General features: G+C 38.8%; 1 protein-coding gene across 1 annotated transcript in view; it reads left to right on the top strand.

The window, feature by feature from the left end:
* The first annotated feature begins 284 nt into the window (after positions 1-284).
* LOC148755751 (nuclear pore complex protein Nup153-like) overlaps positions 285-27160 on the top strand; it is a 78145-nt gene continuing 51269 nt past the window's right edge. The window contains exons 1-4 of the mRNA XM_088791366.1: positions 285-796; positions 6642-6867; positions 20017-20256; positions 20400-20539. Of these exons, the coding sequence (XP_088647492.1) occupies positions 683-796; positions 6642-6867; positions 20017-20256; positions 20400-20539 (720 nt within the window). The 5' untranslated portion in view covers positions 285-682. The remainder of the gene's footprint in view (positions 797-6641; positions 6868-20016; positions 20257-20399; positions 20540-27160) is intronic.

Raw genomic sequence — 27160 nt, forward strand, 5'->3', positions numbered from 1 at the left:
ATATTCAAGCTTTAGAAATATGTTGGGAAAAAGACAACTAACTACATTAAACTTTATTTTACAGAGCCAACTTTCCCTTCATGTAGTTAAAATGTCTTTGTTTTAAATTAGTTTCAGGTGTAAAAGGCAACGTAACAGACGTTTACACCATTCACAACGTGATACCCCTCCCCCCAATCCCTCTGACTTAAAAGAAGTGACAGCGTTCTGCCTGGCGACCGCAGCGGCGTCCTTAGCGGCTGCAATAGATGCTGACAAAGGCGGTGACTGCGGGGGTGGTGACAACACGGTAGCGGCGGCGGCTTTAACTGCGGCAGCTCGACTAGGGCGACGGGAGAATCCCCGTGACCGGCGGTCGAGTTAGGCAGCGAGCGTGTGCATCCGCTCTCGCTGTGCTCTGCGGAGCTTATCGTAGATACCGTGCGACACGCAGGGGAGGTGGTGCGCGAGGGGCTGCGGGAGCGGAGCCCGCTCCTCGGCTCCTGTAGCGCCCACCTCCTTCTCTGCTGCCAGCACGCGTTTTGTCACCTCGGTGCTCGCAACTTCGCGGTACCTGTGGGTCTGTGCCCCCGTGTGGGCAGCGCAGACGGACTTTTGGGTTGGGGTGGGCGGGGGTGGAGGGCTTTAAAGAGGCCGCCTCTGCTTTCCCCGCCCCGTAGCGGGAAGGAGCCGAGGCTCCGCCATGGCCTCGGGGGCCGGAGGAACAGGAGGGGGCGCTGGCGGCGGCAAGATCCCGACGAGGCGTTGCCACCTGCGGTCATTTCAACCTTACGAGCTGGGTGGGCAGAGACGCCAGGTACTAGACAGCGACTCCCTGTGGTGCAGCGGGGATGGTCTGGAAACGAGTTAATATATTCTAGGTGCCAAAAGTTATAATCACAGTGTTTTTTTTAATGCTCTTAGGTAAAAAAATTCTAAATTTGGGGGGTGATGCCTTAACAAGATAACACTAAGATCCAAACTCTCTTAGAGCTGCTATGATTTTAGGTTGTGCAGTTCTGTTTTACAGCTTCATAATTTATCATTTCCCTCATCCAAAATACTTTCAGCTTCTTGCCTCAGCCGTTTAATTGGAAAAGAAAATATATGTCTCGCTTTGGATTCAGGTTTAAAGATGTTTGGTGATTTTTACATCAACACTAGGTGTTACTTAGTATTGGCAGAAAATAGCACATAAAAGTATCCAGGAATATATAAAATACTACTCAATTTAATATTATCGATTTTTAAATCTTAAAATAAGGACTTTCTTTACTCCTTTCTGGGACTTTTGTGGATTTATAGGCTGACTGCCTCCTTTCTGTCTTCTACTCTTACCAGAACCTTGGCTCTGCAAGAATCTACCGCCACCTCCTGGTGCTAGGGAACTACTTAATTTTGCCCTATTTGGGGGGGTGGGGGGGGGTGGAGTGGGTGGGTGCTTCAGAGGTTTTATCTTCTGGTTTGGACCTAAGGGAATCCATTCATTTTATCTTCCTTGGTTGTAATTTGTCTTACCAGTCAGTTCCTGCATTAGGCTATTTGAAAAAGAGGGAAAGGAAACATCTTTATTCAGTAACTTGGATTAGGAGTCTGCAAACGTTTTCTGTAAAGGCCAGATAGGTTTGTAGCTGAAAGTTCTTTCCTCTGTTTTCACATTCTTTAAAAAGTGTAAAAGTCATTCTTAGCTTGTGGCCCGTGTAAAAGCCATCCAAGGTCTGTATTTAGTCCACAGACCATGAGTTGCCTAAATAGCACTCCATTATATGACAGTGTGGGTTTTTGGTGGTGGTGGAGTTTTGTTATATTGGTACCATCTATAAAATACTTTGTTCCAAATAAGTATGTCCTGCTTAGTATCTGATGACTAAAGAGTGTTCTCAGTTTTGAAAAGGAGGGATATTTACAGGTTGAATACTGATCTCATTCCAGAAGTCACTAAGTAGTTTTGATTTTTATCCTTATTTGCTTTCTCCTAGATGTTTAATTCTATCCATGGAAATAGGAATGGAGAGAGTTGATAGAAAATGTGCTCTAATCAAGTCAAGCACTTGGGTTTGAATGCCTGTCTGCCAGGACTTGTAATCAACTTGTAAATAAATACAAGTTAAGTTATCTGTGCTTAATTTACACATTTGTAGAGCAGAAATTGTTCTGAGAGTTAAATGAGATAACGGAAGTAAAGCTTTTAAATCAGGGCCTGGCATATAAAGTAAGGACTCATTTGTAATTATTGTGATTAACTAGAAACTTTTGATTTAAATGTTTTAACTGCCTATGAATTCTGCTGCCTCTTTCTAGTGGTTTTCCCTTTATATACCCACGCTCAATCTTTTATAGGCTCATATTGGATTTAAGGGTTTGTTTGCTGAGTGATGAGGCCAAGCCTTAAATTATTACTACTCTCCTAAGTACTTACTTTTAACATATTTTCCTTGTAGAAATGCCAGTCATTTAGATGTATAGGGAAATATATCCAAGTATTGAATTGTTTGAAGAAACGGTGTATTTTGGTTTGTGATGAGAGGCCCTTGTGTATTTTATGAATTTACCACATTTTCTAATAAGTGACAAAAGAGCCCAGATGTTGTTTCCATTTCCTGGAAAGTTCCCTGATGAGGCAGGTATCTGTTAGTTTTAAGTAAAATGAAGACTGGTCTGATGTCCCTAATTAAAACCATTTTCATTAGGCACAGTGTATTATTGGGAAAATATGTTGATCTTCTATTCTCAGAAATGTTTTCTTTGTAGCTACTTAGTTAATGGTCATGGCAGTAGCAGGGTTTGAGAAGGGTCTCCTGTGTTGGGAAGCCCAGTTTAAAGTCTCGCCACCAGGTACAATTTACTGTGCTTACTGTCAGAACAGGACAGGACAGTGCCTTTTCTGTCTGTGTGAGTAGATATTCCAGTGTGTGTGTCAATTTGCTTGATTTCACTGATCTTTTCCATAGTATGATTTCAGAAATAAATTCTTACATCCTGTGTCAAACAGATTGTGGACAAAAAGTGGCAATATCTTATAGGGAACTTTGGGTTACACTGCTTTGGCCTTTTAGTGGGTCTCCTGTGGCTAGCTTGAAGGTCTTTTAGGGACTCCTTTTCTTGTCCTTGTTGTTTGATTCCTGTTGATTATCCATTCACCACCTCTGTGATATGGATAACTGAAAATAAGAGACTAAGCCAGGCCATGTTTCTCCTTCATGAGTTAGTGACAGAGTATTGAAGGAAGGGGAAATGTGTGGCCCATTGTAGTTTCTAACTTTTTAGCCAGGGTAATTCTTATGCCTATGTTTTTTGGCTTGATCTGTTGAAGTTGAGAAGGGAAATGGCTAAAAGGATTTGGACTATGTAGATAGGGAAAGTTTGGCTGTTGACTCCCGCTCTGGGGATTGTAAAACATGACAACTAATAACTGGGATTTGTAGGTTACATTCAGATTATTTAAAACTAGATTCAATATAACTGCATTAGAATTTGAATACTTCATTACCTTTTTCCCTCATGGAAATAACTGAGTGTTAAAGTCAGAATAGAGATGTATTGTTAAAATAAATAATGTTAGAAAGGATATATTTAAAAACTGGCAATACCTGGAAGATTATAATGGCATCTAAGTTTTCACTCTAATTTAGTGTTTTTAGAATAGATGTTTTTTAAGTCTCACGTGAAGTCTTGGGTTCTTAGCTCTTGTTCTTTACTTGGGCTTGGGGGAACAAGGGGGAACACTGATTAAACGGACTATATGAAATAAGAGTTTTGAAAAGTTTGGGAAGGAGAGTCTGGTGGCATGGGAGTTCAGTAGGTAAGGAGAATGTGCACAGAACCATGGACGAGAACTAAGGGTAGTGACAGTCCCCTAGGAAATAACGGCCGCTGAAAGAGCAGCTAGAAATCAAAACAGCGGTGTATTCTGGGGGAATGGGGCTCCAGACCCTGAAAGATGATGATGGATTATGTTTGATATGTATAGTTAGAGAGGGAGTGAAGTTATTTGGTAAAGGAGATTTTATAGTCTGAGTACTACTGTTTAATAGAGGATATTGTAAGAAGAGAGTTGCACAGAACTGAAGTCAAGAAAAGTACTAGGAATAGAGTGCTATGTAAGAAGAACAAAGGTTGTATAGTAGTGATAAGGAAGGAGTTGGTCATATAGGAGAGATGTCTCTGGTTGTTCTGAGATTTCCAATTGGTAAAAAGATATATAGGAAAAGAAGAACTTTTTCATTAGAAATAAGTTGTGAGTTTGTATTGTAGAAGTGCGTTTCCCCACCTCAGCCTTCTTTCTTTAATCCTTGAACTCCAGTGAAACGGAATTTGAAAAGTTAATATACTCACTGTGACTTAGACATCGATTACGCTTAATATGTGTGTCGTTGACTTGATTTTACTTCTGACCCCCAAATTGAGTACTGTAATCTCAGTGGCATTTTTGACGTGTTTTGCCAAATGCAGAACCTTGGAGAGAAAAGACCCATTAGCTTTAACCAGTACAAGTTTGAAGATTCACCCCTTTAATCCTTTAATTATACTTCATTAGTTGCGATTATGTGCTTAGGGTTACAAGGTGTATTTCTAAGGTTTTAAGGCTCCATTTCTTTTTTCCAAGTCCTTTTTTCTAAGCCCTTCATTAATTTAGCTTTATGGGGGGCTGCATTTCTGCTTCTCTTCATTTAGTAGGCTTTGTGTTATTTATCATTCCAGAGGATAATTCAACTTTCTCATATTCTTGGATAGCTTCACAAATTGGTTTTTTGAAGAAAGGATTATTAGTGTAGTGACAGAAATATTATTTGGTTAAGGTATAACTATTACACTGAGCAAATATTTATTTTTAAGTTCTAGAATCACTGATGTTCTTTTTCGAAACGTTTCATGGAATATTCATGTGTAGGAATAAGAGGTTGGTTGAGCAGTGCAGTCGTAGGAAAATTCAAACCACGCACCAGCTAATCTGTGCGTGAACAGACCTGGTCTGCGCTCACAGAACCATTGCTAGTGCAGGTGATGGACAGGCTGTAATTATATCCCGTTTGACAAATTGCCGTCCTGTAAGAAGTACGGGGCACTGTTGGAGCATATAAGTGGGGGACTGCCCAGACTTGGAGGATCAGAGAAGGTTTTCTGTAGGAAACCTTCCATGGAGTTACATGGTGGCCATTATGCTTCCCTCTGAAGCCTCTGACAGCAGGAAGGAAGTTGATCTGGTAAAGCAGGACTTGAGTGTGCACTGCTTAGGAGACAAAGATTAGATGTTCTTTGGTAACAGAGACAAAGGAACCTTTTCTTCCGCGAGGAAACTATTTTTACCCTTAAACGAGAATGGTGGTTCTGAAACTTGAGCACCCATCAGAATCCCTTGGGGCGTTTGTTAAAACAGGTGAGCCTACCTGCTGAGTGTAGTAGGGCTGGGATAGGGCCTGAGGCGAGGCTGATGTTACTGTGAGGGGGGCACACTTTGGAAACCACTAGGCTCGGGAATTCTGAGCTTATGACCTTTTCTTATGACTTAGGGTCACTTACCCCACAGAGGTACACTGAAGCAGAGGGATGTTGTTTTCTTCCAATGGTTCCGGGTCAGTTTTATCATCCGTATTACTTTGTACTGTGGAGCTCTTGATGCTGTCATTCATTGTGCCACTAGTAACTCCTCTCTCTCACATGGTAATTTCCTTGTGCTGAGCTGCTGTGGGCTGAGATAGATTCGTTGGTTAGATTTTACTTACGAAAAGAGAAGTTCTGCAAGCAAAGTTCATGAGCTTTAGGTAATGAGCTTTATTATGTCCATTTTGACTGTTCAGTTTTGTGTGCTGATTATTTTCCACAGAAATCTAACGCTGCCCCAGAAGTGACCTTTGGTTAAGCATGGTGTTCATTTTAAGTCTCCATCTGTAAAGTGACCCAGTTAATACCAACTTAATAAAATTATTGTGAGGAGTGAATTGAATAAGATTTATAAACCGCTTAGAATAGTTAGTGCCTGGAGCATAGAAAGCTGCAATAAATATTAATACTGATAGTTGTTACGACACATTTTTTCACTCCTATTACAAGTTACCGTAATAAAATTATATCCTCAAATTTTCAGGCAACACTTGGTATAACGAAATTTTACCATAAAAAAAAATGGGAGATTATTTCTTGAATTTATTATGCTGTCAGTCGTCTATTGTCTTGTCTTTAAAAAAAAAAGTCTCGTAGTTTTGTCTAGATTTTTGTACTTCTTAAAAGACTGTAATAAAATAATTGCTTGAGGAAGCTACTGGAGGTATTGTTTATATTGCTTGTTTAATATGCTAGGATCAAAACGGATGCCTTTTCTCTGGGATTATAACATTTTAGTGCATATCTCATTACTAAATTTAAAGTTATATTTCTCATGAGGTAGCCTATTGGAGTTTTTTAAGGATTAGAATAATATGGGTGGCCATTTGGGGGGTAATTATTGGGTTTGGATATATGCATATGGAAGAAAGAAAATAGGAATTTCATAATGTCTGTACAATCTGTGACATGCCAGTATGTCAGCATTAACTCAATAAACTGAATTTTAGGTCACTTTGTTGGAAACAGTTGTGTTTTTCTTGGTGTGGCTTTCTGTAAATTGGTACTTTTTAAAAAGATAACATTTCTCAAACTGCCTTATGTGTTTTTCCCCCCAACAGGGCATTCTTAGCAGATTTACAGAATCTGTTAAGAATATTGTTCCAAGATGGCTACAAAGTTACTTCAGCAGGAATGAAGATGTATGCACCTGCTCAACAGACAGAAGAGAGGCACAGCAGGGGCCGGAAAATAGAGAAGATGACCATCTGATATGTGCTGATGAGGAGAGCGCTAATATTCACGATGGCAGAATCACTCCTGAGCCAACAGTCAGTAACACGGAAGGTAAATAGGGCGTGGGTATTATGTTCTGAATGCTAGGTCTCATGCCTGAATTTTAAATATTTTTATATTGTCTGATGTGGTAAATCTAACTGGGAAGTAGGAGGAGGGTAGTGATCAGATTCCAATTAGATAACTTTCTCATTTATCGGCTTTCTGGTTATAATTAAGGGAGGCAGATACACTATATCAGGTAAGAGGGCAAGCTCTGATGTTAGACTTTGGGTTTGAATTTTCACACCAGCAATCGTTAGACACGTGGCTTGGGGAAGACAGTCTGCTTTCTCTTGTGTAGCCTCATAAATACTTTTGAAAACAGTAGTACATGTGAAGCCCTCAGAGTAGGCCCTGGCGCTAAGGGAGCGCTGTGTAGACTTCAGCTGTTACACTGACACTGTGGTACTGCCTCCCACAGCACAGGAATTTGGGTATGGCGGAACTGTAGTTGGCTTCTGTCCTCTGCAGCGCACCAATGGGGCATTTCATTCATCATGTCATTGAGTGACCATGCATGTTAAGGCTTGATCGTTTTTGGATCCACTTACAGCATCTGTGTGTGTGTGTGTGTGTGTGTGTGGTGGGGGGGGGGGGTTACAAATAGTAAATAGCTTCAGTGTAACCCATACATGTGGCATATTTGGAAATGCTACTCTGTCATTTCACGTTAAATACTTTTTACAGCTTTATTGAGATCCATGTCATATAGGCTTGAAGCAATGCATTTGAGGTGTACAGCTCGGTACTTTTCGACATTTTTTTGAAATATATTACCATTTTTTTGAAATATATTGAGCCTTTCTCTGGTAGACCTCTAAGCTGACTGCTTCCATGTCATTTTCTTCCCTGTGCATCAAATGGGCCCCCAGCCTCTCTCTTTCTCTGGATTAGAGACTTCTCGTATGCACCAGCGTGTATCCCCAGGGACTGACACCTTCTTTTCCATTCTCGTGAGTGTGCTTGTGAGGATTTACTAACTTGAAGAATTTAGTGTAGGTGTCAGGTGAATGGAGAGTTTGTCATTTCACATCTGTAAATTCCATTTAGGTGTGCTTGTATTTTCCTTGAAATAACGGAATTAATTCAGTAGTCACCATGGTCAATTCCAACTCGGATTTGATTGATTATATTACTGAGGTTGTAAGGAGCTTTTCTGCTGCATGTATGTATATTATACACACCTTTGTGAATAACTTCTAAACTTAAAATATGCAAAGTGTCAAACTAGAAAATTTTCTCACAACAGTAAGGAGGATGGTGCAGTGAACCCCATTGTCCCCATCCCCCAGCTTCAAAGACAGCCGACTTGCCGTTGATCTCCTTGGCTCTGATCCCACACCTATTCACCCACCTTCCCACTCTGATTCCCTTGGTTATTTGGAAACAAATTGCGAGCAACTTTTTGGTAATTAACTTCAAAAAGTTGGTAACGCTCCCTCCCCTCATTCTTGTCTTAGATCTGAATCATACTGCTATCTGACAATCATGTAACATGTGATTTAAAGTACCTCTTGAAGTCCCCAGTTGGAATGTAGATCTCACCAGTAACTACACATCACAGTTTATGTTTCCTCTGTGAAACATTACACTTGAATTTGTCAATGCATTCTCAAAACAACTTAGACATGTCTGCTCTTAAAGTAGTGCCACATCGTTGGAAGCTTAAAATAATTCAGATATAACAGTCCTGAATGTTGTTTAGTGAAGGTTAATTTTACCAGTGTGGCTTTTCCATTAACAGTACCTGGAGCTGGAGGGCACTGTACCGTCTTCAAATAGCACAAATAGTGCAGGAAGAACAGTTACAGAATCTGTGGCCCATTTCAAACCTGTTGTCTGCAGCTTTCTGCTGATGTACCTCTGTGTGCTGCCTGTCTTAGTGAGGGGGAGCCATGGAGTGTCTAGTGTGTTCTGCAGGAGCAGTGGACTGGATCGATGAGGAGAAGTCATACAGTATTTGTCCTTTTGTGACTGGCTTTTTCACTTAGTCTAATGTCTTTAAGACTCATCTATGCTGTAGCATTTACCAGAATTTACTTCTTTTTGAAGGCTGTGGAATATTGCACTGTATGTATATATCACATTTATTTGTCTGTCAGTGGACACTTAGGTTGCCTCTTCTTTCTTGGCTATTCTGAATAATGTTGTTAGGAACAAATCTCTTTGGGATCCTGATTTTGATTCTTTTGTGTGTATACCCAGAAGTGGAATAGCTGGGCCAAATGGTAGCTTTGTTTTTAAGTTTTTTGAGGAACTGACATACTATTTTTCACAGAGGCTTTGTGCCATTTTACACGACTCATGATGTTAAACACCTTTTTCTACCAAGAGGACATATGGGTTCCAGCTTCTCCACATCCTGCCAACATTTATTTTCTGCTTTTCCAGTAGTAGCTGTCTAATGGGTATGAAGTGGTATCTCGTTTCGATTTGCGTTTGTCTCCTGATTAGTGATGTTGAGCATCTTTTCATATACTTGTTGACCATTTGTGTATCAGGTTTTGAGAAATGTCACTTCAAGTCCTTTCCCAGTATTTTGTCAGGGAAAGGTTATTTGACTTTTTACGTTTTGTGATTTGTAGGAGTTCTTTATATTTTCTGATATTAACCGCTTATCAGATAGGTGATTTGCAAATGTTTTCTACCATTCTGAGTGTTGCTTTCCACTGTGTTGATTGTGTCTTTTAGTGCACAAAAGTTTTTAAGTTTGATACAGTCCTTTATGTCTGCTTTTGTTTTGTTGCTTGTCATGTCCCTGAAATTATCGTCAAGACCAATGTCATAATGTTTCTCCCCTTTGTTTTCTTCTGAAAGCTTTATAATTTTGGGTCTTCTGTTTAGGTCTTCAGTCTATTTTGAGTTAATATTTGTATATATTGTAAGGTAAGGGTCCCCGTTCATTCTTTTACATGTGGATATCCAGTTTTCCCAAAACCATTTGTTGAAGACACAGTCTTTTCCCCATTGAGTGGTGGCCTTGGTACCCTTGTCAAAGATCATTTGACCATTGATGAGAGGGTTTATTTCTGGGCTGTGTCTTCTATTTTATTTAATCTATTAACACGCTCAATTACATTAACAATTCCCTGATGATGAATGATTCCTTGCATCCCTCAATGAATTCCCCAGTGCGAGTGATCCCAGTCAGGTAATTTTAACAGGTCTGTTAGGAACTTTGATCATAGTTAAATACCTATTCTAAAGCCTTTGTTAAGTGTAGCACCTTGGCTATCTTGGATTCAGTTTCTGTTGATTACTTCTTTTTCCCACTGCGGATCACTTTTTTATTTTTTTATGTATATCAAGGGATTTTTTTTTTTTACTAAATATTGTCCTTTTGGATAGATATGTAGAGTTTCTAGATTCTGTTATCTCCCTCTGAAGAGAACTGATTCTTGTTTTAGCAGGCAGTTGTTACTGAATGATCATTTTTAGCTTTATAGACTTAGTTTTATGCTTTGGTAGTTGTATCTATGGAAAGTCCAGGGTGTTTCTTAAGTCCCGTAAAGTGGTGGGACTTAGCTTCCAAGCCCTGTACCCCCTGTGCCTTTTGAGGAATGAGTCTGCAATAAATAGACTCTGGATACTCCTGTGGGGCCACCTGGAGGCCCCTTCTGGCACAGTTTTCTAGTCCAATGTCCTTAATTCTGATTTCTGCCTGCTGTGCTTTGCTTAGACTCCAGCTCTCTGCAACAGGTGTGAAATGTCCTAGACAGAGAGCTAGATAATGTTAGGGCTCCCCGTGTGAGGTTTTTTGTGCTGTGTTTTATTGCCTGAAAGCTGTTCCTTTACAGTTTGTCCAGTTTTATAATTATTTACATTAGAAGGGCTTGTCTGGGGCCAGTGATTTTACCCTAACTGGAAGAGTCTTTTCGAAAGTTGTCAAATGATTCTAAAGTTCTTGAAAATACATCTGAAGATGAATAGAGAAATTCTGAAAAAGAATAAGGGGGGTGTGGGGTAGGTTGAAGGTTCTTTTACAGTCATTCAATGTGTTCTAAAGCTCTGTAGTATTTAAACCATTATGGAACTGGTGCAGAAATATACAGATATATCACTGGGGAAAGGGAGGGAAGCCTCTTGGAATTTAGCATAGAAGGTCCCCGACATAACTAACATTCATTCAACTTATGATTTTTTGACCTTGCTATGGTGTGAAAGTGATACACAGTAAGTAGAAACTGTAGTTTGAATATTGAATTTTGATCTTTCCCCAAGCTAGTGACCTGTGGTGAGATACTCTCGGGATACTGGGCCACGGCCATGAGCCACAGCTCCCAGTCAGGTATGAGATCACGAAACAGCTGATACTCTGCAGTATACTGTGTAGCCAACGTTTTTGGATATTGTGTTCTGAGTAGGTGTAGAACAGGCTGGGCGAAGGTATGATGTTTGGTAGGTCAGGTGTATTAAATGCATTTTCGACTTAACGATGTTTTCAACTTTCAATGGGTTTATGTAGATATAACCCCATCCATCGTATGTTGAGGGGCATCTGTATGTGAAGTGAGTAAAATTTTTCATTTCTTTAGAGCATTGGAATGCTAACAGATCTCTGTAAACAAGGTAGAAGTTATTTTCTGAATTACAAAAGACACCACCAAAAACATGAATGGGTACAAACGACTGAAAATTTGTGATACTTTAGATCATCTCACACTGATTTACTGAAAAAGAAATTAGATCTCAGTAATCTTGTTAGTAGCTATATCAGTAAGCAACTAAGAGGAGAACAAATATAAATGACCAATGAATATAGGGAAGGATGCTGAATATGCCTGTCATTTAAGTAAGTGCAAATCATATACTGATGCCACTGGACATATTGACAGAAATCAGAAAAGGTTAATATCAATTGAGAGCATGGGGGCAGTGTACATTGTCATTTGTCTTTGTGGAGTGTAATGACAGGAAATCTTTGGATCACAATATTTCTCATAGGCAAAAATGAGCATTCACTCTCATTCAGTATCTTAGAGCAATTCCACATAAAATTGTTTTCTCATTGTTTCTCAGGATAACTCTGACCACTTAGGCTGTTTTTTGGGCCCAAGTTTAGACTACAGTATTAGACTTTTTATTTATGATTTTTATTTAAAATATTGCTAATATGCATTGTTTTATTAGATTCAGGGGTACACCATAGTTTTTCAACATTTATATACCTGAAGAAGTGATCACCATGGTAAGTCCAGGAACCATCTGACACCATACCACACAATTAAAATATTACTGACTATATTCCCCATGCTGTACATTACATATCCATGACTTGTTTTATACCTGGAGATTTGAGCCTCTTATTCCCCTTCATTTTCCCCACTTTTTAAATTTTTTCCATTACGGTTGACATTCAATATTAGTTTATATTAATTTCAGGTGTACAGCATAGTGGTTAGACATTTATGTAATCTAAGAAATGATCCCCCTGACTAGTCTAGTACCCCCCTGGGTAGTTATTACTATATCATTGACTATATTCCTTATGCTTTATTTACTTCCTCATGAGTACTACCAATTTGTACTTATTAATCCCTTCACCTTTTTCTCATTGTTTCTCAGGATAACTTTTTCACCCTGCCCCCCTAGTCCCTTCCCATCAGTTACGCCAACAAATTTAGTACTCATCTGACACCATGCATATTTACTACAATATTATTGAGTATATTTCTTGTGTTATACCCTACATCCCCAAAATTACGTTTTAATAACCAATTTGTACTTCTCAATCCCTTCCCAATTTTCCACCCACACCCCAACCATTGTTTCATCTGGCAACCATCAAAATGTTTTCTGTATCTATGCATTTGTTTCTGTTTGTTTTTTTGTTTTTCTTTATTTTGTTCTTTAAGTTACATATATAAGCGAAATCACATTGCACCTGTCTTTCTTTATCTGACATTCCACTCAGAAGACTACCTTCCAGGTCCATCCATTCCACCGAGGACGGCAAGAACCCATTCCCTTTTCTGGCTGAGCAATATTCCATTGTATATATGTATCACCTCCTCTTCATCCATTCACCTATCAATGGACACCCAGGCTGCCTCCACATCGTGGACATTATAAATAGTACTGCAATGAACATATGAATGCGTATGTCCCCAGCATTTTGGGTTTCTTCGCATAAATACCCAGAAGTGGGATTACTACGTCCTTCTTTGTCTCCTGTCATAGCCTTTGTTTTAAGGTTTATTTTGTGTGGTATAAATATTGCTACCCCAGCTTTTTTCATTTTTATTTTTTTTTTGTTTGTTTCCATTTTCATAACATAACTTTTTCCATCCCTTTACTTTATGTCTGTGTGCATCTTTCAATCTGAAGTGAGTCTCTTGTCAGCAGCATATATAAAGATTTTGTTTTCTTCTGTATTTAGCCCTCCTGTGTCTTTTAATTGGAGCATTTACTCCATTTACATTGAAAGTAATTGTTGATAGATATGTAGCTATTGCCATTTTGTTATTCATAATTTTGATTTTTTTTTTTCTGTCTTAAAGAAGTCCCTCTAAGATTCCTTGTACTACTGGTGCAGTGGTGAAAAACATCTTTAGCTTTTGCTTTTTTCAGGGGCAATTTATCTGTCCTTCAATTTTAAATGGTAGCCTTGCTGGGTAGAATACCCTTGGTTGTAGGTTTTAGCGTTTCATCACTGTGAATATTTTGTGCCAGTCCTTTCCGGCCAGCAAAGTATCTATTGAGAAATCAGCTGACAGTCTTATGGCGGCTCCCTAAGCAAAATACCTCAGCAAAATACCTTCCTAATTGCCTTTCTCTTGCTGCTTTTAGGATGCTCTGTTTGTCTTTAAACTTTGCCATTTTAATTATAATGTATCTTAGTGTGGGCCTGTTTGGGTTCATCTTGTTTGGGCCTCTCTGCACTTCCTGGACTTGTACGCCTGTTTTCTTAGCAAGGTTAGGAAAGTTTTCAGTTATTTTTTTTCAAATAGGTTCTCAATCCCTTGCTTCCTCTCTTCTCCTTCTGGTGCCCCTATGATGTAAATGTTGTTACACTTGATGTTGTCCCAGAGGTCTCTTAAAGTATCCACATTTTTTTGGATTCTTTTTTCTTTTTACTGTTCTGACTAGGTATTTTCTGCTACCTTGTCTTCCAAATCACTAATTCCATCCTCCGTTTCATCTAGACTGCTAGTGAGTCCCTCTAGTTTTTTCTATATTTTAGGTATTGCATTCGTCATTTCTGATTGGTTCTTTTTTATGGTTTCTATGTCCTTTTCCATGCCTGCTATCTTTCTGTTGAAATTCTCAGTATATTCCTAATAACCATTGTTTTGAACTCTGTCTCTGGTAGATTGCTTGCATTTCATTCAGTTCTTTTCCTTGGAGTTTTCTCTTGTTCTTTCATTTGGTATGTGTTTCTTGTTTCCTCATTTTGTCTGCTTTTCTGTGTTTGTTTCTATGTATTAGGTAGATCTGCTGTGTGTCCCAGTCTTTTCCAGGTGGCCTTAAGTAGTAGATGCCCTGTAGGGTCCTGGCACAGACTCCCTAGTCACATGCTCCAGGTGCTCCAGTAGTGTCTGTTGTGTGAGTCATGTGTGTCATCCTGTTATATTTGAGACTTGATTACTATTGGCATGTCAGTGGGTGGAGTTTGCCCTCAGGCTGATTTGCTCTGTGGTTTGGCCACATTCAGTGCTTATGGGCTGTTATGTGAGGGGCCTTACCCCACTCTGTGGGATTCACTCCTGTGGGCTCTAGTGCCTGATGAGACAGCCTTTTTTGTGTGCTGCTTGTGGGGCTAATTGGGCAATGCTCTGCTGTTTTCTGAAGCCAACCTCTAAGTATGTTGGTCTGGGGGGTTTTAGAAAGGGTTCAGTGTGACCAGGCGGGGACTACTGTAGAGGAACTACAAAGCGATCTGCAGTTGTTTGTTGCCTGTGCTGAAGTTGGAGGCACATGCAAGAGGCCACACTTCAAACTGAGGATGGCTACCACCAGTACTGGACCTGGGGTAGCTCTTCAACAAGCCAAGACACCCTGAAGCCTGCTGCTACCTGCCAACTCCCTTAAGGTTCAGAATGATAAAGCCTTGTGCAGTACACAAGTTGGGTGATGCAGGGTCTCAGGGAGTCACTAGAGTGGGAGGAGTTGTGGTTACCAGGTGAATGTAGATTCTGGTTTGGTGCCAAGGCTGAGCCTGGATCTACTCAGCAAAAGTCTCAGAGCACACCGAGACCAATTGTAGAATGCCTCGTGTCCTCAGACTCTGATAGCTTTTCAAGAAAGAGTTCAGTGTGGGTGGGCTAGCCGTTTATCAAGAAAGTGCCTCCAGTGTGGGTGAGTTTTTTGGGTGGGGTCCTAATAGAGCCCATCAGACTAATTCAGATTCAGATTTCACTGTGTGTGGGTTGTGCTGAAGAAAAGAGAGGTGGCACCCGACAACCAGATGCACAGGAAAAAGATTCTATGTATGGAAAATAGTGATTGTCCTCTAGTCCATGTCCCAAAGCCACAAACCTCAGTCTGTCCCCCATATGCCTTTGATGTCCACTGAGTTACCGTCCCTCCACTGGAGCCCAGGTTGGGTGCCTAGGAGTGAGAGAGTCTGTACTTGGACCCCTTAAGGGCATGTCTGGGTTTCCCACAGCCTTTCATCCCATCTGGATGCTTGCAATCTTCATTATTTTTCACAGCAAGATGTTGTGGGACCTCCTCTTCCTGGCACCAGTACTTCTGGCTGGGTAGTCTGGTATGGAGCTGGGATCCTTTTTTTGTTTGGGGAAAACCTCCACGGTGGAGATGTCCTTCCTGATTGTCATCTGCTGCATGGAGGTTTAGGACCAGCCTGTTCAATGTCTCCGCCCCTCCTACGAGTCTTAGCATAGCTTTTTCTTTATATTCTTAGTTATAAACTTTGTGTTCAGCTATACCTCATATGGTTCTCTAGGTTGATTGTTTTATAATTTCATTGTAATTTTAGTATGTTAATGGAAGGAAGCAGACACAGTGTTTATCTACTCCACCATCTTGGATCTCCTCTAAATCAGACTTTTTGTTTATGTCTTAGGAGTATTTGTTTCATAATTTCTCATGTTTCTCTTACAAGCCTAAAGAATCATGGATTTGTAGATAAGAATACTCTTAGAGGTATGAGATATAACTTCATACGTATTGATGGAGTATTGGGAAAATAATCAAATACATAGAGTAAATCAGTATGATAAAATACAATGTGGTCTTTAAAGGGAATGAATGCTCTGTATATAGAGACAAAATGACATTGGTAATGAAAAAACATGTCACAGAACAGGATGCATAAGCATGATTATTTGATTAGGGAAAACGTATATTTTTGTATGCATATACAGTACTCCCTCCTTATTGGCATTTTCCCTTCTGTAGTTTCAGTTACCTGCAGTCAGTTGTGGTACAAAAATATTACATGGAAAATTCCAGAAATAAATAATGTTTAAGGTCTGAACTGCAAGCTGTTCTTCATACCCTGATGAAATTTTGTGCCATCCTGTTCTGTCCTGCCCAGGAGCTCAATCATCCCTTTGTCCAAGGTCTCCAGGCTGTAGATCCTCCCTGCCCTTTAGTCACTAAGTAGTAAGGTTGGTTATCAGATTGACTGTCTTGGTATCACAGTCCTAGTGTCCACATAACACTAATTTTACATAATAATGGTCCCAAAGCACAAGAGCAGTGATGCTGGCAATTCAGATATACCAAAGAGAAGCTGGAAAGTGGATTTTTCTTTTTCTTTTTCTTTTTTTTTTTTTTTTTTTTTTTTAAGAAAAAGCTATAAGTTCTCATCTTAATAGGGAAAGAAAAAATGTAGTATGCTGAACTTGCTAAGATCTATAGTAAGAGGGAATTTCTACCCATGAAATTGTGAAGAAGGAAAAAAGAAATTTGTGCTAGTTGTGATGTTGTACCTCAGACTACAACAGTTACAGCCACAGTACATGAAAAGTGCTCAGTTAAGATGGAAAATTATTCAGTTTATGGGTGGAAGACATGAAAAGAAGCCATGTACCAAGTGATGGCAGCATGTTGTGCCAGAAAGCCTTGAGCCTATAGGAAGAGTTCAGCGAGGGGGTCTCCTGAAATGAAGGACCCCATTCACATAGCTTTTGTGACAGTATATTGTTATAATTGTTCTATTTTATTAGTTATTGGTTATCTCTTCCTGTTTCTAATAAATAAAATAAGCTTTATCATAAGTATGTATGTACGTATAAGAAGAAACATAATATAGACAGTTTAGTACTACCTTCAGTTGCAGGCATCCATTAGGGCAGGGGTGTCCAAACTACTGCTCACAGGCCCACTGCAGCCCGCGATCCATTTTTAATTGGCCCGCAGCAAATTCCAAAAATATACCAGAATATGGCCCACACATGAAACCTGGCAGTATTGCATTTCGTGGTTTTAATTCTTGGTGGAGCTACTGAGTTGATCAAGGCAGTTCCTCTACAAAATAAAATTAAGGAAAGAAAAATTTTGCCACAGCACACTGAAAATGACAACACCAAAGAAACGCAAGATAGCAAGTGAGTGTAGAAAATTTCAGACACGGTGGAAAATGAATACTTCTTTATGGATGTCAAGGGGAAGTGTGTGTGTTTGATTTGTAATGAGAGTGTCGCAGTGATGAAGGAGTACGATGTAAGACGACACTACAAAACCAAACATCAGACCTACCTGTCCTACACTGGTGTGGAACGAGAACAGAAGGTTAAGCAGATAACAACTATCTTGCTAGTTCAAAAACAGTATTTCTCCTGTGCCAAAAAAACTCAAGAAAATGCCACAATAGCCAGCTATGAGGTGGCACAACTCATTGCTCATCATGGGACGGCTTTTTCAGATGGTGAATTTATAAAACAGTGCCTCACTAAAGTCGCAGGAATAATGTGCCCAGAAAAAAGTCAAGAATTCGACAGCGTTAGCCTATCAAGAAACACAGTTGTGCGGCAAATCGAAGACTTGTCAGCCAACATAAAACATCAACTGTCAGACAAAATGGGTGCTTTTGATTTTTACTCCATTGCATGTGATGAGAGCACAGATGCCATAGATACCGCACAGCTATTAATTTTTTGGCAGGGAGTTGACAATAACTTTTGCGTTACGGAGAAGCTGCTTGATCTCAGCAGTCTAAATACCACACCAACAGCTAAAGACATTTTTGAAGCTGTGTCAAATGCAATTGACAAGATAGGACTTAAATGGGACAAGTTGTGTGGAGTTACAATGGATGGACCTCCAGCTATGACAGGCGAGCACAAAGGAATGGCGTCTATGGTGTGCGCCAAGGTGCAGGAGAGCGGAGGTGAGGCAGTTAAAATGCACTGTATCATCCACCAAGAAGCACTCTGTGCCAAGACAGTACAGCTTAGTGATGTGATGAACACTATTATGAAAACGGTAAACATAATTCGAGTACGAGCACTCTACCACAGAGAATTTCAAACTTTCTTAACTGACGTTGATGCTGAATATGGGGACCTGCTCTACTATTTAGAAGTGTGCTGGCTAAGTCGTGGCTCCATGCTTTGGCGGTTTTATTCTCTGAGATCAGAGATTGACCAGTTTTTGAAAAAAAAGGACCAACCTATTCACGAGCTGAGTGACCCTCTATGGTTGGCAGACCTGACGTTTTTAGTTGATCTCACTGAACACCTCAACACACTCGACAAAAACCTACAAGGCAAAGACCAACTCGTACCGCAGCTTCACGCACACATGAAAGCATTCTGTGTGAAGTTCCAACTGTTTGAGGCACAGTTGCGCACCGTCAATGTCGCGCACTTCCCTACACTGTCCGAAATCAGATCTGCATTTCCAAAGGCCGATCTCTCTGATAAAAAAGGGGAAATATGTGTCTATGATCACATCTCTCATAACAGAATTTTCTCAGCACTTCCAAGATTTTTCTACCATTGAGAACGATATCAAGCTGTTTGCGACTTCGTTCGTGATAAATGCAGAAGTGGACGAGAGTCTGCAATTAGAACTTATAGAAATGCAGTGTGATGATTCTCTGAAGAATCAACATCAGCTTCTCTCCTTACCTGACTTCTACCAGAGCTTGAAAGAAGCCAAGTTTCCTCTGATGAGACGCTGCGCAAAAAGAATGAGTCTGTTAGGCTCAACATACATATGTGAAAAAACATTTTCTCTGATGAGGCTGAACAAAATGACCAATGACCATCTCCGTGACGTCCTTCGCATCTCAACTACAAAACTGACTCTGGACCTGCCAGCAATCCTGCAGGCCAAAGCGCAACTTCATTTTTCCCACTGAGCGCAACCGTGTTTCCCTGAGTTCAAAATATATTACACGTTCCATGTTTTATTAAGCTCTATTGCTTAATAAATGTGATCATTTTATGTTGATAGCATTTTTAAAACAAATATTAGTTGATCTATTTACAATCCAAACTTATTTGCATAACAAGCTTGAAATATAGTATATAATTTATTTTATATCCCCACCCCCTCAAGGTCTGTCAAGAAGGACCACCATCCAGAAGCAATCAGAGGCAGCTGTTTTGAGAATGAACTGCCAACCTTTTTTGTTCTAAAAAAAAAAAAAATCCCATTCATGAAAAGCAGTGTTGTAGGCTGATTGATTTAGTTTACTTAAATAAACCAGGTGAGGCAATACGTACTTCACCTCGAGTGAGTGGCCCAGCTGTTTGTGTATTGTACCGCATATAGCCCTTGGTGAAAAAAGTTTGGACGCCCCTGCACTAGGGGGTGGTGGAAAGATGTATGCCTCATGGATAAATGAGGGACTAATGTAAATTCTATGGAAGTATGTACAAATTTAATCATGGTTGTTTCTAGAGGGATAGACTTTATTTTATGACTTAGATAGCTTTGATATTATCTTTGATGAGTGCATTTTATACTGACACAAATTCAAGGAAAACCAGGAACCACGCACTTTTAGAAGTTGGTATGTTTTCACAAAAATATGTTTTGTCACTAGGTTAGTTAAATTAAGTTCACTTAGTTGAAACCTTGTTTGGCTAAATTGGGCTTATAGAGGGCCTCAGTGACTGGAATTGAAGCTATATGCACTGTGTAGTATGTTTTCTCAAAGTACAAACCACATTTTGTCATGATGGGTTATTGCTTCTCCTAAGTTATATTTTCATAATATTAACGTTTTGTTTTTTAAAGATCCCTCAAGAACTACTGCTTCAAATTGCTTACATATAATAACAAGGCCTTCTCTTCATCGGAGACATCTGAATTTCTCCATGTTGGAATCTTCTGCATTAAACTGTCAGCCCTCTACATCCTCGGCATTCCCAACTGGCAGTTCTGGATTTTCAAAAGAAATGGAAGATTCTACATCTCAGCATAATGATGGTAACATCTCAACTACCAGTGATCTTTCTTCAAGAGCTTCTGCCGAAGGTATCTTGGTATTTGCTCACAAATAATTTTGGGAGTAAAATTAAATATCAGGAGATATTTTTCTGCACTCAAGTGTAATTTTCATTTTCTGTTCATGAAAATCTAGGGTCATGTAATTAGTACTGTTACTGTTTTTGTTTCAGATACAGATGCTTCCAAGAACAGTGCAGTGCCACAGCTGGGGTTCGTAGAGAATGAACGTTGTCATTCACTCTCAGAAGACAGTGCCACCAGCGCCAGTAAACAAGCATTCAATGTATCTGTGTTTGGAACACTATCCCCAGTGAGTACTAATTAGAGTTGATTCAATCACATTAGTTTTGAGTGCTTATTGCATATAATTTATCAATTGTGTTTCTGTGAAATCAGTTGGGAAGTCTTCCATCCTTAAAACGAGTCAGCTTAGAGATTCTTGTTTTTATCCTGGAAAAACAATGTATGGTGGGGCAGGAGCTCCTGTCAGAGAACCTAAAGTACGAAACACACCATATCAGGTTGGTTTGAATAGAATCAATAACCTTTTTTTTTTTTTTTTTAATAGTTGATGAGTAACTATTGGCATTGAAATAGAATTTTGTTTAGTTATTCTTTGGAAAATGATAGAAGTGGGTATTATAAACATTCTTCTCTTTTAGGGACTATATTTATATGAACATAATTTTAGATTAAAGTGAACATTTTGCGCATTAGATTTGTGCGTGTGTGTGTATGTTCAGGATGTGTGATGATTAATTCCTTTTTTAATTTTTTTATTAATTCCCTTTTAAAAAGGAAATTCAGATACAAATCACATGTGGTAAAATCTACCCTTATTAAAGTATTTCACTTTTAACAAAACACATACAGTTATGTAACCACTTTTGCAATCAAAATATTGAACAAACATTTTCATCACCCCAAAATTTTACCTTGAGCATCTCTGCAATCAGATACTTCCTACTTTCACCCTGTGGTAAGCACTGATGTGTTTTATTTCCCTGTAGTTTTCATTTTTCCAGAATGTCATATAAATTTAATAATATAATATATCGTCTTTTAAATCTGGCTTATTTTACATAGCATAACATATTTTACATATATTAATAGCTAGTTCCTTTTTATAGCTGAGCTATAATACTGTTATGTTTCCCTGAAAATAAGATCTAGCCAGACAATCAGCTCTAATGCGTCCTTTGGAGCAAAAATTAATATAAGACCCGGTTTTATTTTTACTATAATATAAGACCCGGACTTATCTAATATAATATAATATAAGACCAGGTCTTATATTAATTTTTGCTCCAAAAAATGCATTAATGCTGATTGTCCAGCCAGGTCGTATTTTAGAGAAAACATGGTGTTTGTTTATCCATTCACCAGTGAAGGGATACTCGGGTTGTTTTCACTTTTTGGCAATTGTGAATAAAGATGCTATTGACATTTGGTGTGAACATTGATTTTCATTTTGTTTTGATAAGTACCTAGAAGTTAGACTTCAAGGTCATGTGGTAAATACACATTAAACTTTACAATAAACTCCCAAAGTGTCTTCCAAAGTTTCTTGTGCTTCTCTGTAGTCTCATCAGTAATGTAAGTGTTCTGACCAGCAGCTGGTGGTAGTCAGTTTTTGTCTTCTGTTTTTTATTTTAGCCATTGTCATAGATACGGAGTAACCTTTCCAATTTGTTCTTGTTTTTATATGCATTTCCCTAATGACATTGAGAATCTTTTCATGGGCTTATTTGTCATCAGTAGATGTTCTCTGGTGAAATATTAGGTTGGTACAAAACTAATTGCTATTTTGCAATTATTTTTAACCTTTTAAATTGCAAATAATTTTGCACCAACCTAATATCTGTTCAGCTCTTTTGCCCATTTTTTAAATAGGATTCTTCTCTTGTTGAGTTTTGAGAGTTCATTACTCATGGTATAAGTCCTTTTCTAGATACATGTTTTGGAAATGTTTGTCCCCAATTCTCTGGCTTATCTTAACAATGTCTTTTGAAGAGAATTGTTCTTTTGATGACATTGGGTGTATTGTTATTTTTCTTTTATGGTTGATGTTTTTGGTGTAATATCGAAGATATTTTAGCCTGACCCGCGGTCACAGAGATTTTCTCCTGTGTTTTCTTGTAGAAGCTTTACACTTTTAGGTTTTAATTTAGGCCTATGATTCCTCTGAGATAATGTTTCTATGTGGTATGAGGTATGGATCCAGATTTATTTTTCTTAACATATGAATGTCCAATGTTTCTAGTATCGTTTGCTGAAAAAACTATACATTCTTTATTGAATTGCCTTTGCACCTTTAAAACATCAGTTGACTGTATTGTGGCTCTATTTCTGGACTCCCTATTCTGATCTGTGTATTGATCCTTTCGCCAACTCTGAACTGTCTTGATTACTATAGCTTTACAGTAAATCTTGAAATCAGGTCCTGTGAATCCTCCAACTTTGTTCTTATTCAAGTTGTTTTGGCTTTTCTAGTTCCTTTCCATTTTCATAATTTTAGAATCTCCCTATCTGTTTTCTACAAAGTCTACAGGGAGTTTGATTGGGATTGTACCGAGTAAAAGATCAATTCAGGGAAAATAAACATCTTAACAAAATTGATTTCTGATCCATAAAGTCAGTATGTCTCTCCACTTATAAGGTATGACAACTAACTTTGTGAACTCATCCTAGAAAAAGTGTCACATACCTCATTGCTGAATATCACTACAGTCACCTTCCAAATGCTCCCCTAGTAAGCTATGCACCTATGCTAGTGCCTAGTCCACCCTTCAAAGCAATTTTGGAACTCTTTTTCTTGAATGGCCATCAGAGCTGTCATCATCTTACCCTTGATATCCTGAATGTCATCAAAATGTCTTCCTTTCAATATTTCCTTTACCTTCGAGTAAAGAAAGAAGTCATTGGGGGCCAGATCAGGTGAGTAGGGAGGGTGTTCCAATACAGTTATTTGTTTACTGGCTAAAGACTCCCTCACAGACAGTGCCGTGTGAGCTGGTGCATTGTCGTGATGCAAGAGCCATGAATTGTTGGTGAAAAGTTCAGGTCATTTTTATCTAACTTTTTCATGCAGTCTTTTCAGCACTTCCAAATAGTGAACTTGGTTAACTGTTTGTCCAGTTGGTATGAATTCATAATTAATAATCCCTCTGATATCCAAAAAGGTTAGCAACATTGTTTTGACTCTTGATTTGGACTGACAACCTTTCTTGGTTGTGGAGAATTGGCTGGCTTCCATTGTGCACTTTAATGCTGTTTCAGGGTCATATTGGTACACCCATGTTTCATCATCAGTGATAACACAACCCAAAGCATCATCTTGCCTCCCCAAATGGTCTTGGCAAACTTCAACTCTCCTTTGGTTTTGTTTATTGGTGAGCTCCTTTGGAACCAATTTTCTACACACCTTCCTCATGCCAAGATTTTCAGTTAATATTTTCCTAACTGTTTTTCTATTGATGTTTTCTTGGCCTGCTATGCTTCTCAGTCAGCCGATGACTTTGACACACATTTCAATGAATTTTTTCAATATTTTCTTCAGTTCTGCTCATTACTGGCCGCCCTGACATCTCTTCATCAGTGACACATTCTCTCCCCTCAGGAAAATATTTAATCCATTTGTACACTGCCATTTTCTTCATGGTATTGTCCCCGTAAACTTGGACTAACATGTCCTTGATTTCACTTCCACTCCTGCCAAGTTTAACAAGAAATTTAATGCTTGTTCATTGCTCTAATTCAAGCTCAGACATTCTCTTTTTTTTTTTTTTTAAGGTTTTTTTATTGGGGGAAAGGGAACAAGACTTTATTGGGGAACAGTATGTACTTCCAGGACTTTCTTCCAAGTCAAGTTGTTGTCCTTTCAATCTTAGTTGTGGAGGGTGCAGCTCAGCTCCAGGTCCAGTTGCCGTTGCTAGTTGCAGGGGTGACACAGCTCACCATCCCTTGTGGGAGTCGAACCGGCAACCTTGTCATTGAGAGGACGCACTCCAATTAACTGCGCCAAGGGAGCTCAGCGGCAGCTCAGCTCAAGGTGCCGTGTTCAATCTTAGTTGCAGGGGGCGGAGCCCACCATCCCTTGCGGGACTCGAGATGTTGAACCAACAACCTTGTGTTTGAGAGCCCACTGGCCCATGTGGGAATCAAACCGGCAGCCTTCGGAGTTAGGAGCACGGAGCTCGAGCCACCGGGCTGGCCCGAGCTCAGACATTCTTGTGATGGCACGTAAAAACACCCAACAACAATAATGAACGCCACTCAGAAAGACACCGCCACAAGTCGACATGAACACAGCTGTGAGACACTAATATACTAAGGATGAGAAACCTTACTGAGCTGTTTGTACAGTGCTGCCAGTGTAAGTGCACAGTGGCAAGTTCGCAAGCTTAATTGGCAGACCTTCATATTTAGGTCTTTGTAAATTTCTACCAATGTTTTGAAATAGTCACAGGTGTTGGACATATTTTGTTAGTTTTATACCTATAAGTAGCCTACTCAATGAATTGAATTTGTAGTAAAAATTCCTTTCAGTGAAGAAAACTTCAGACCCAGATAACTATCCTGGAGGTTCTACCAAACCTTTAGGAAAGTAATAATACCAATTCTCCACAAACTTATCTATATACTTCCCAGAACATTCAGGAACCAACATTACCCTGACGACTAAAACCAAACACATTATAAGAAAGCTACAGACCAGTATTTCTCATGAATTACAGACACAAACCTTCTCAACAAATATTTGCAAATTGAACCCAGCATATATAAAAAGTGTATTACATCATGGTCACATGGAATGTGTATGTAAGATTGGTTCAGCATTTGAAAATTAATGTTATCTACCCAGTAAATAAAGAATAGAAACTGCATGAACATCTCCACAGATGCATAAAACACATTTGACAAAATCCAACATCCATTCACAATGAAAATTTTCAGCAAATGTAGGAACAGATGGAACCTCCTGGATGTGATAAATCGTATCTATGGAAAATCTTCAGCTAGAATCATACTAATAGTGAAAGACTGACTATGATTAGAAAGAGAACAAGGATGACTGCCCTCACTGTTGCTGTTAAATGTACTGCAGGTCCTAGCTAATGCCACAAAAAAGAAACATAGGGTATACATATTGGGAAGGAAGAAATGAAATTATTCCTAGTCAGACAATGTGCTGATCTACAGAGAAAATGTGAATAAACTACAAGAAGAATTATAATTTGGTTTAGCAAAGTCAATATAAAAAAATGAGTTATGTTTACATACATACATTAGCAGCGAACAATTGGAATTTGCTAGCTTTTTAAACAAGCCAATTTAAGATAAATTGCAACATTCTGTTTTGTCCTAATATTTTCTTCAAGGTCATAAAAATTCTGTGTTTTTTTTTGTTGCTATGGTGCTTACATTCCAGATTTTGACATTTAAAAGATGGAAGAGTAATAACATTTTTAAGCCGGCGGGCTTTTGATTAGGGAAATTGTATAAAGATGACAATCTATGACAGAGATAGAAATTGCATAGAAAAAAGTATATTTGAAAATTTGCCTTCTCTTTCAATAGTTTCTTGTTTTCCTGAATAGAGGATGCTTTCAAATAGTTAACAGTAATTTGAGTCTTATTTCTGAGTGTGTTCAGAAGGGCAATATTTTATTTCAGAAAATGTTAACTGGATCTTGGAGTCACACAGGCAGCATTTTCTAAAGCTTAAAATGGGTTATAACACTTTTTATTTATTTATTTAAACTTAAAATAGTTCAGCATGTTAGTAGACAATGATGCAAGTCCATGATTCTTAGGCTTATCCTAAGTTAAGAGTCTATTTCTGCTACTTCCTCCTGTATTTTGTATATCAAACTCTATACTTTTTTTTATTAGTTTCAGGTGTACCAAACAATGTAATACTTAGAATTTACACCCATTACATAGTGATAACCCCCTCCCCTTATCTACTACCCCTCTGACATCATACATAGCTGTTGCAATTCCATAAACTGAGGGTTGCTAAATGGGGGGGGTGGCGCGGGGATGAAGCAGAAGGTGAAGGGATTAGAAAGCACAAATTGGTAAGCACCGTATTGCCACGGGGATACAAAAAACGTTTAGGGAATCAAACCCTATACTTTTTATTACTGAGTTGTTAGATACCGTAAGAATCATTCTCAACACAGGCTTCCAGATGTGTATTGTTGACATTCGGGATAAATCTACACTTTTTCTTTCTTTTCTAGGGTGTTAGAGTGGGAAGGTGTATTAAAGGTTCTTTAACCCATTTCCATTTTACAGAATTGTAAAGTGAGGCCCTGAGAGGCCCGTGGCCAGTAGAATCCAGTGACAGGACAGACTCCCTAGAGGATTTTGATGTTGCCTCATGTTAGTCAAAGGCTCTGGTCTGAGCAGCAACCTTAAAGGGGCACCAAATTCTTAACCCTTTTGCCACTATGTTCATTTATATCCAAATGAATATATCCGAAATTTTTATACATAAAAATAATATTTATGTACAAAGCAGCTCAAATTGTTATTAATTGCATAAAGTAGTCAAAATATCAACTTTGTGTGTGTGTGGATTTCTGACACATTTTGGAAAAAAAAAACACCTTGAAATCAACACAGTGAAAGAGTTAATAAAACTAATATAGAATATCGCAGCTACTCTGAAAATATAATGAATGTTTGGATTCAGAGACGGAAACATTATTTAACATAGTTATTACGGTTCAATTTTTCAGATGTTATCAGCTATTTATAGAAACTGGGTTTGTAATTTGATTATCATAATGTATCTTTTTGATAGTGAGCGTTCCCAAACTACTTTGACTCATGGTAGTCACTTGGTTATTGAAATGTTGTAATGCATTTTTGAGAAAAGGAAGTGCTTTTATTAGAATTTGTAAACATTGTTGGTCTATTA

This window comes from Rhinolophus sinicus, chromosome 14 (genome assembly GCF_057876585.1).
Source record: "Rhinolophus sinicus isolate RSI-liver-muscle chromosome 14, RSI-T2T, whole genome shotgun sequence".
In the NCBI taxonomy this organism is placed as follows: Eukaryota; Metazoa; Chordata; class Mammalia; order Chiroptera; family Rhinolophidae; genus Rhinolophus; species Rhinolophus sinicus.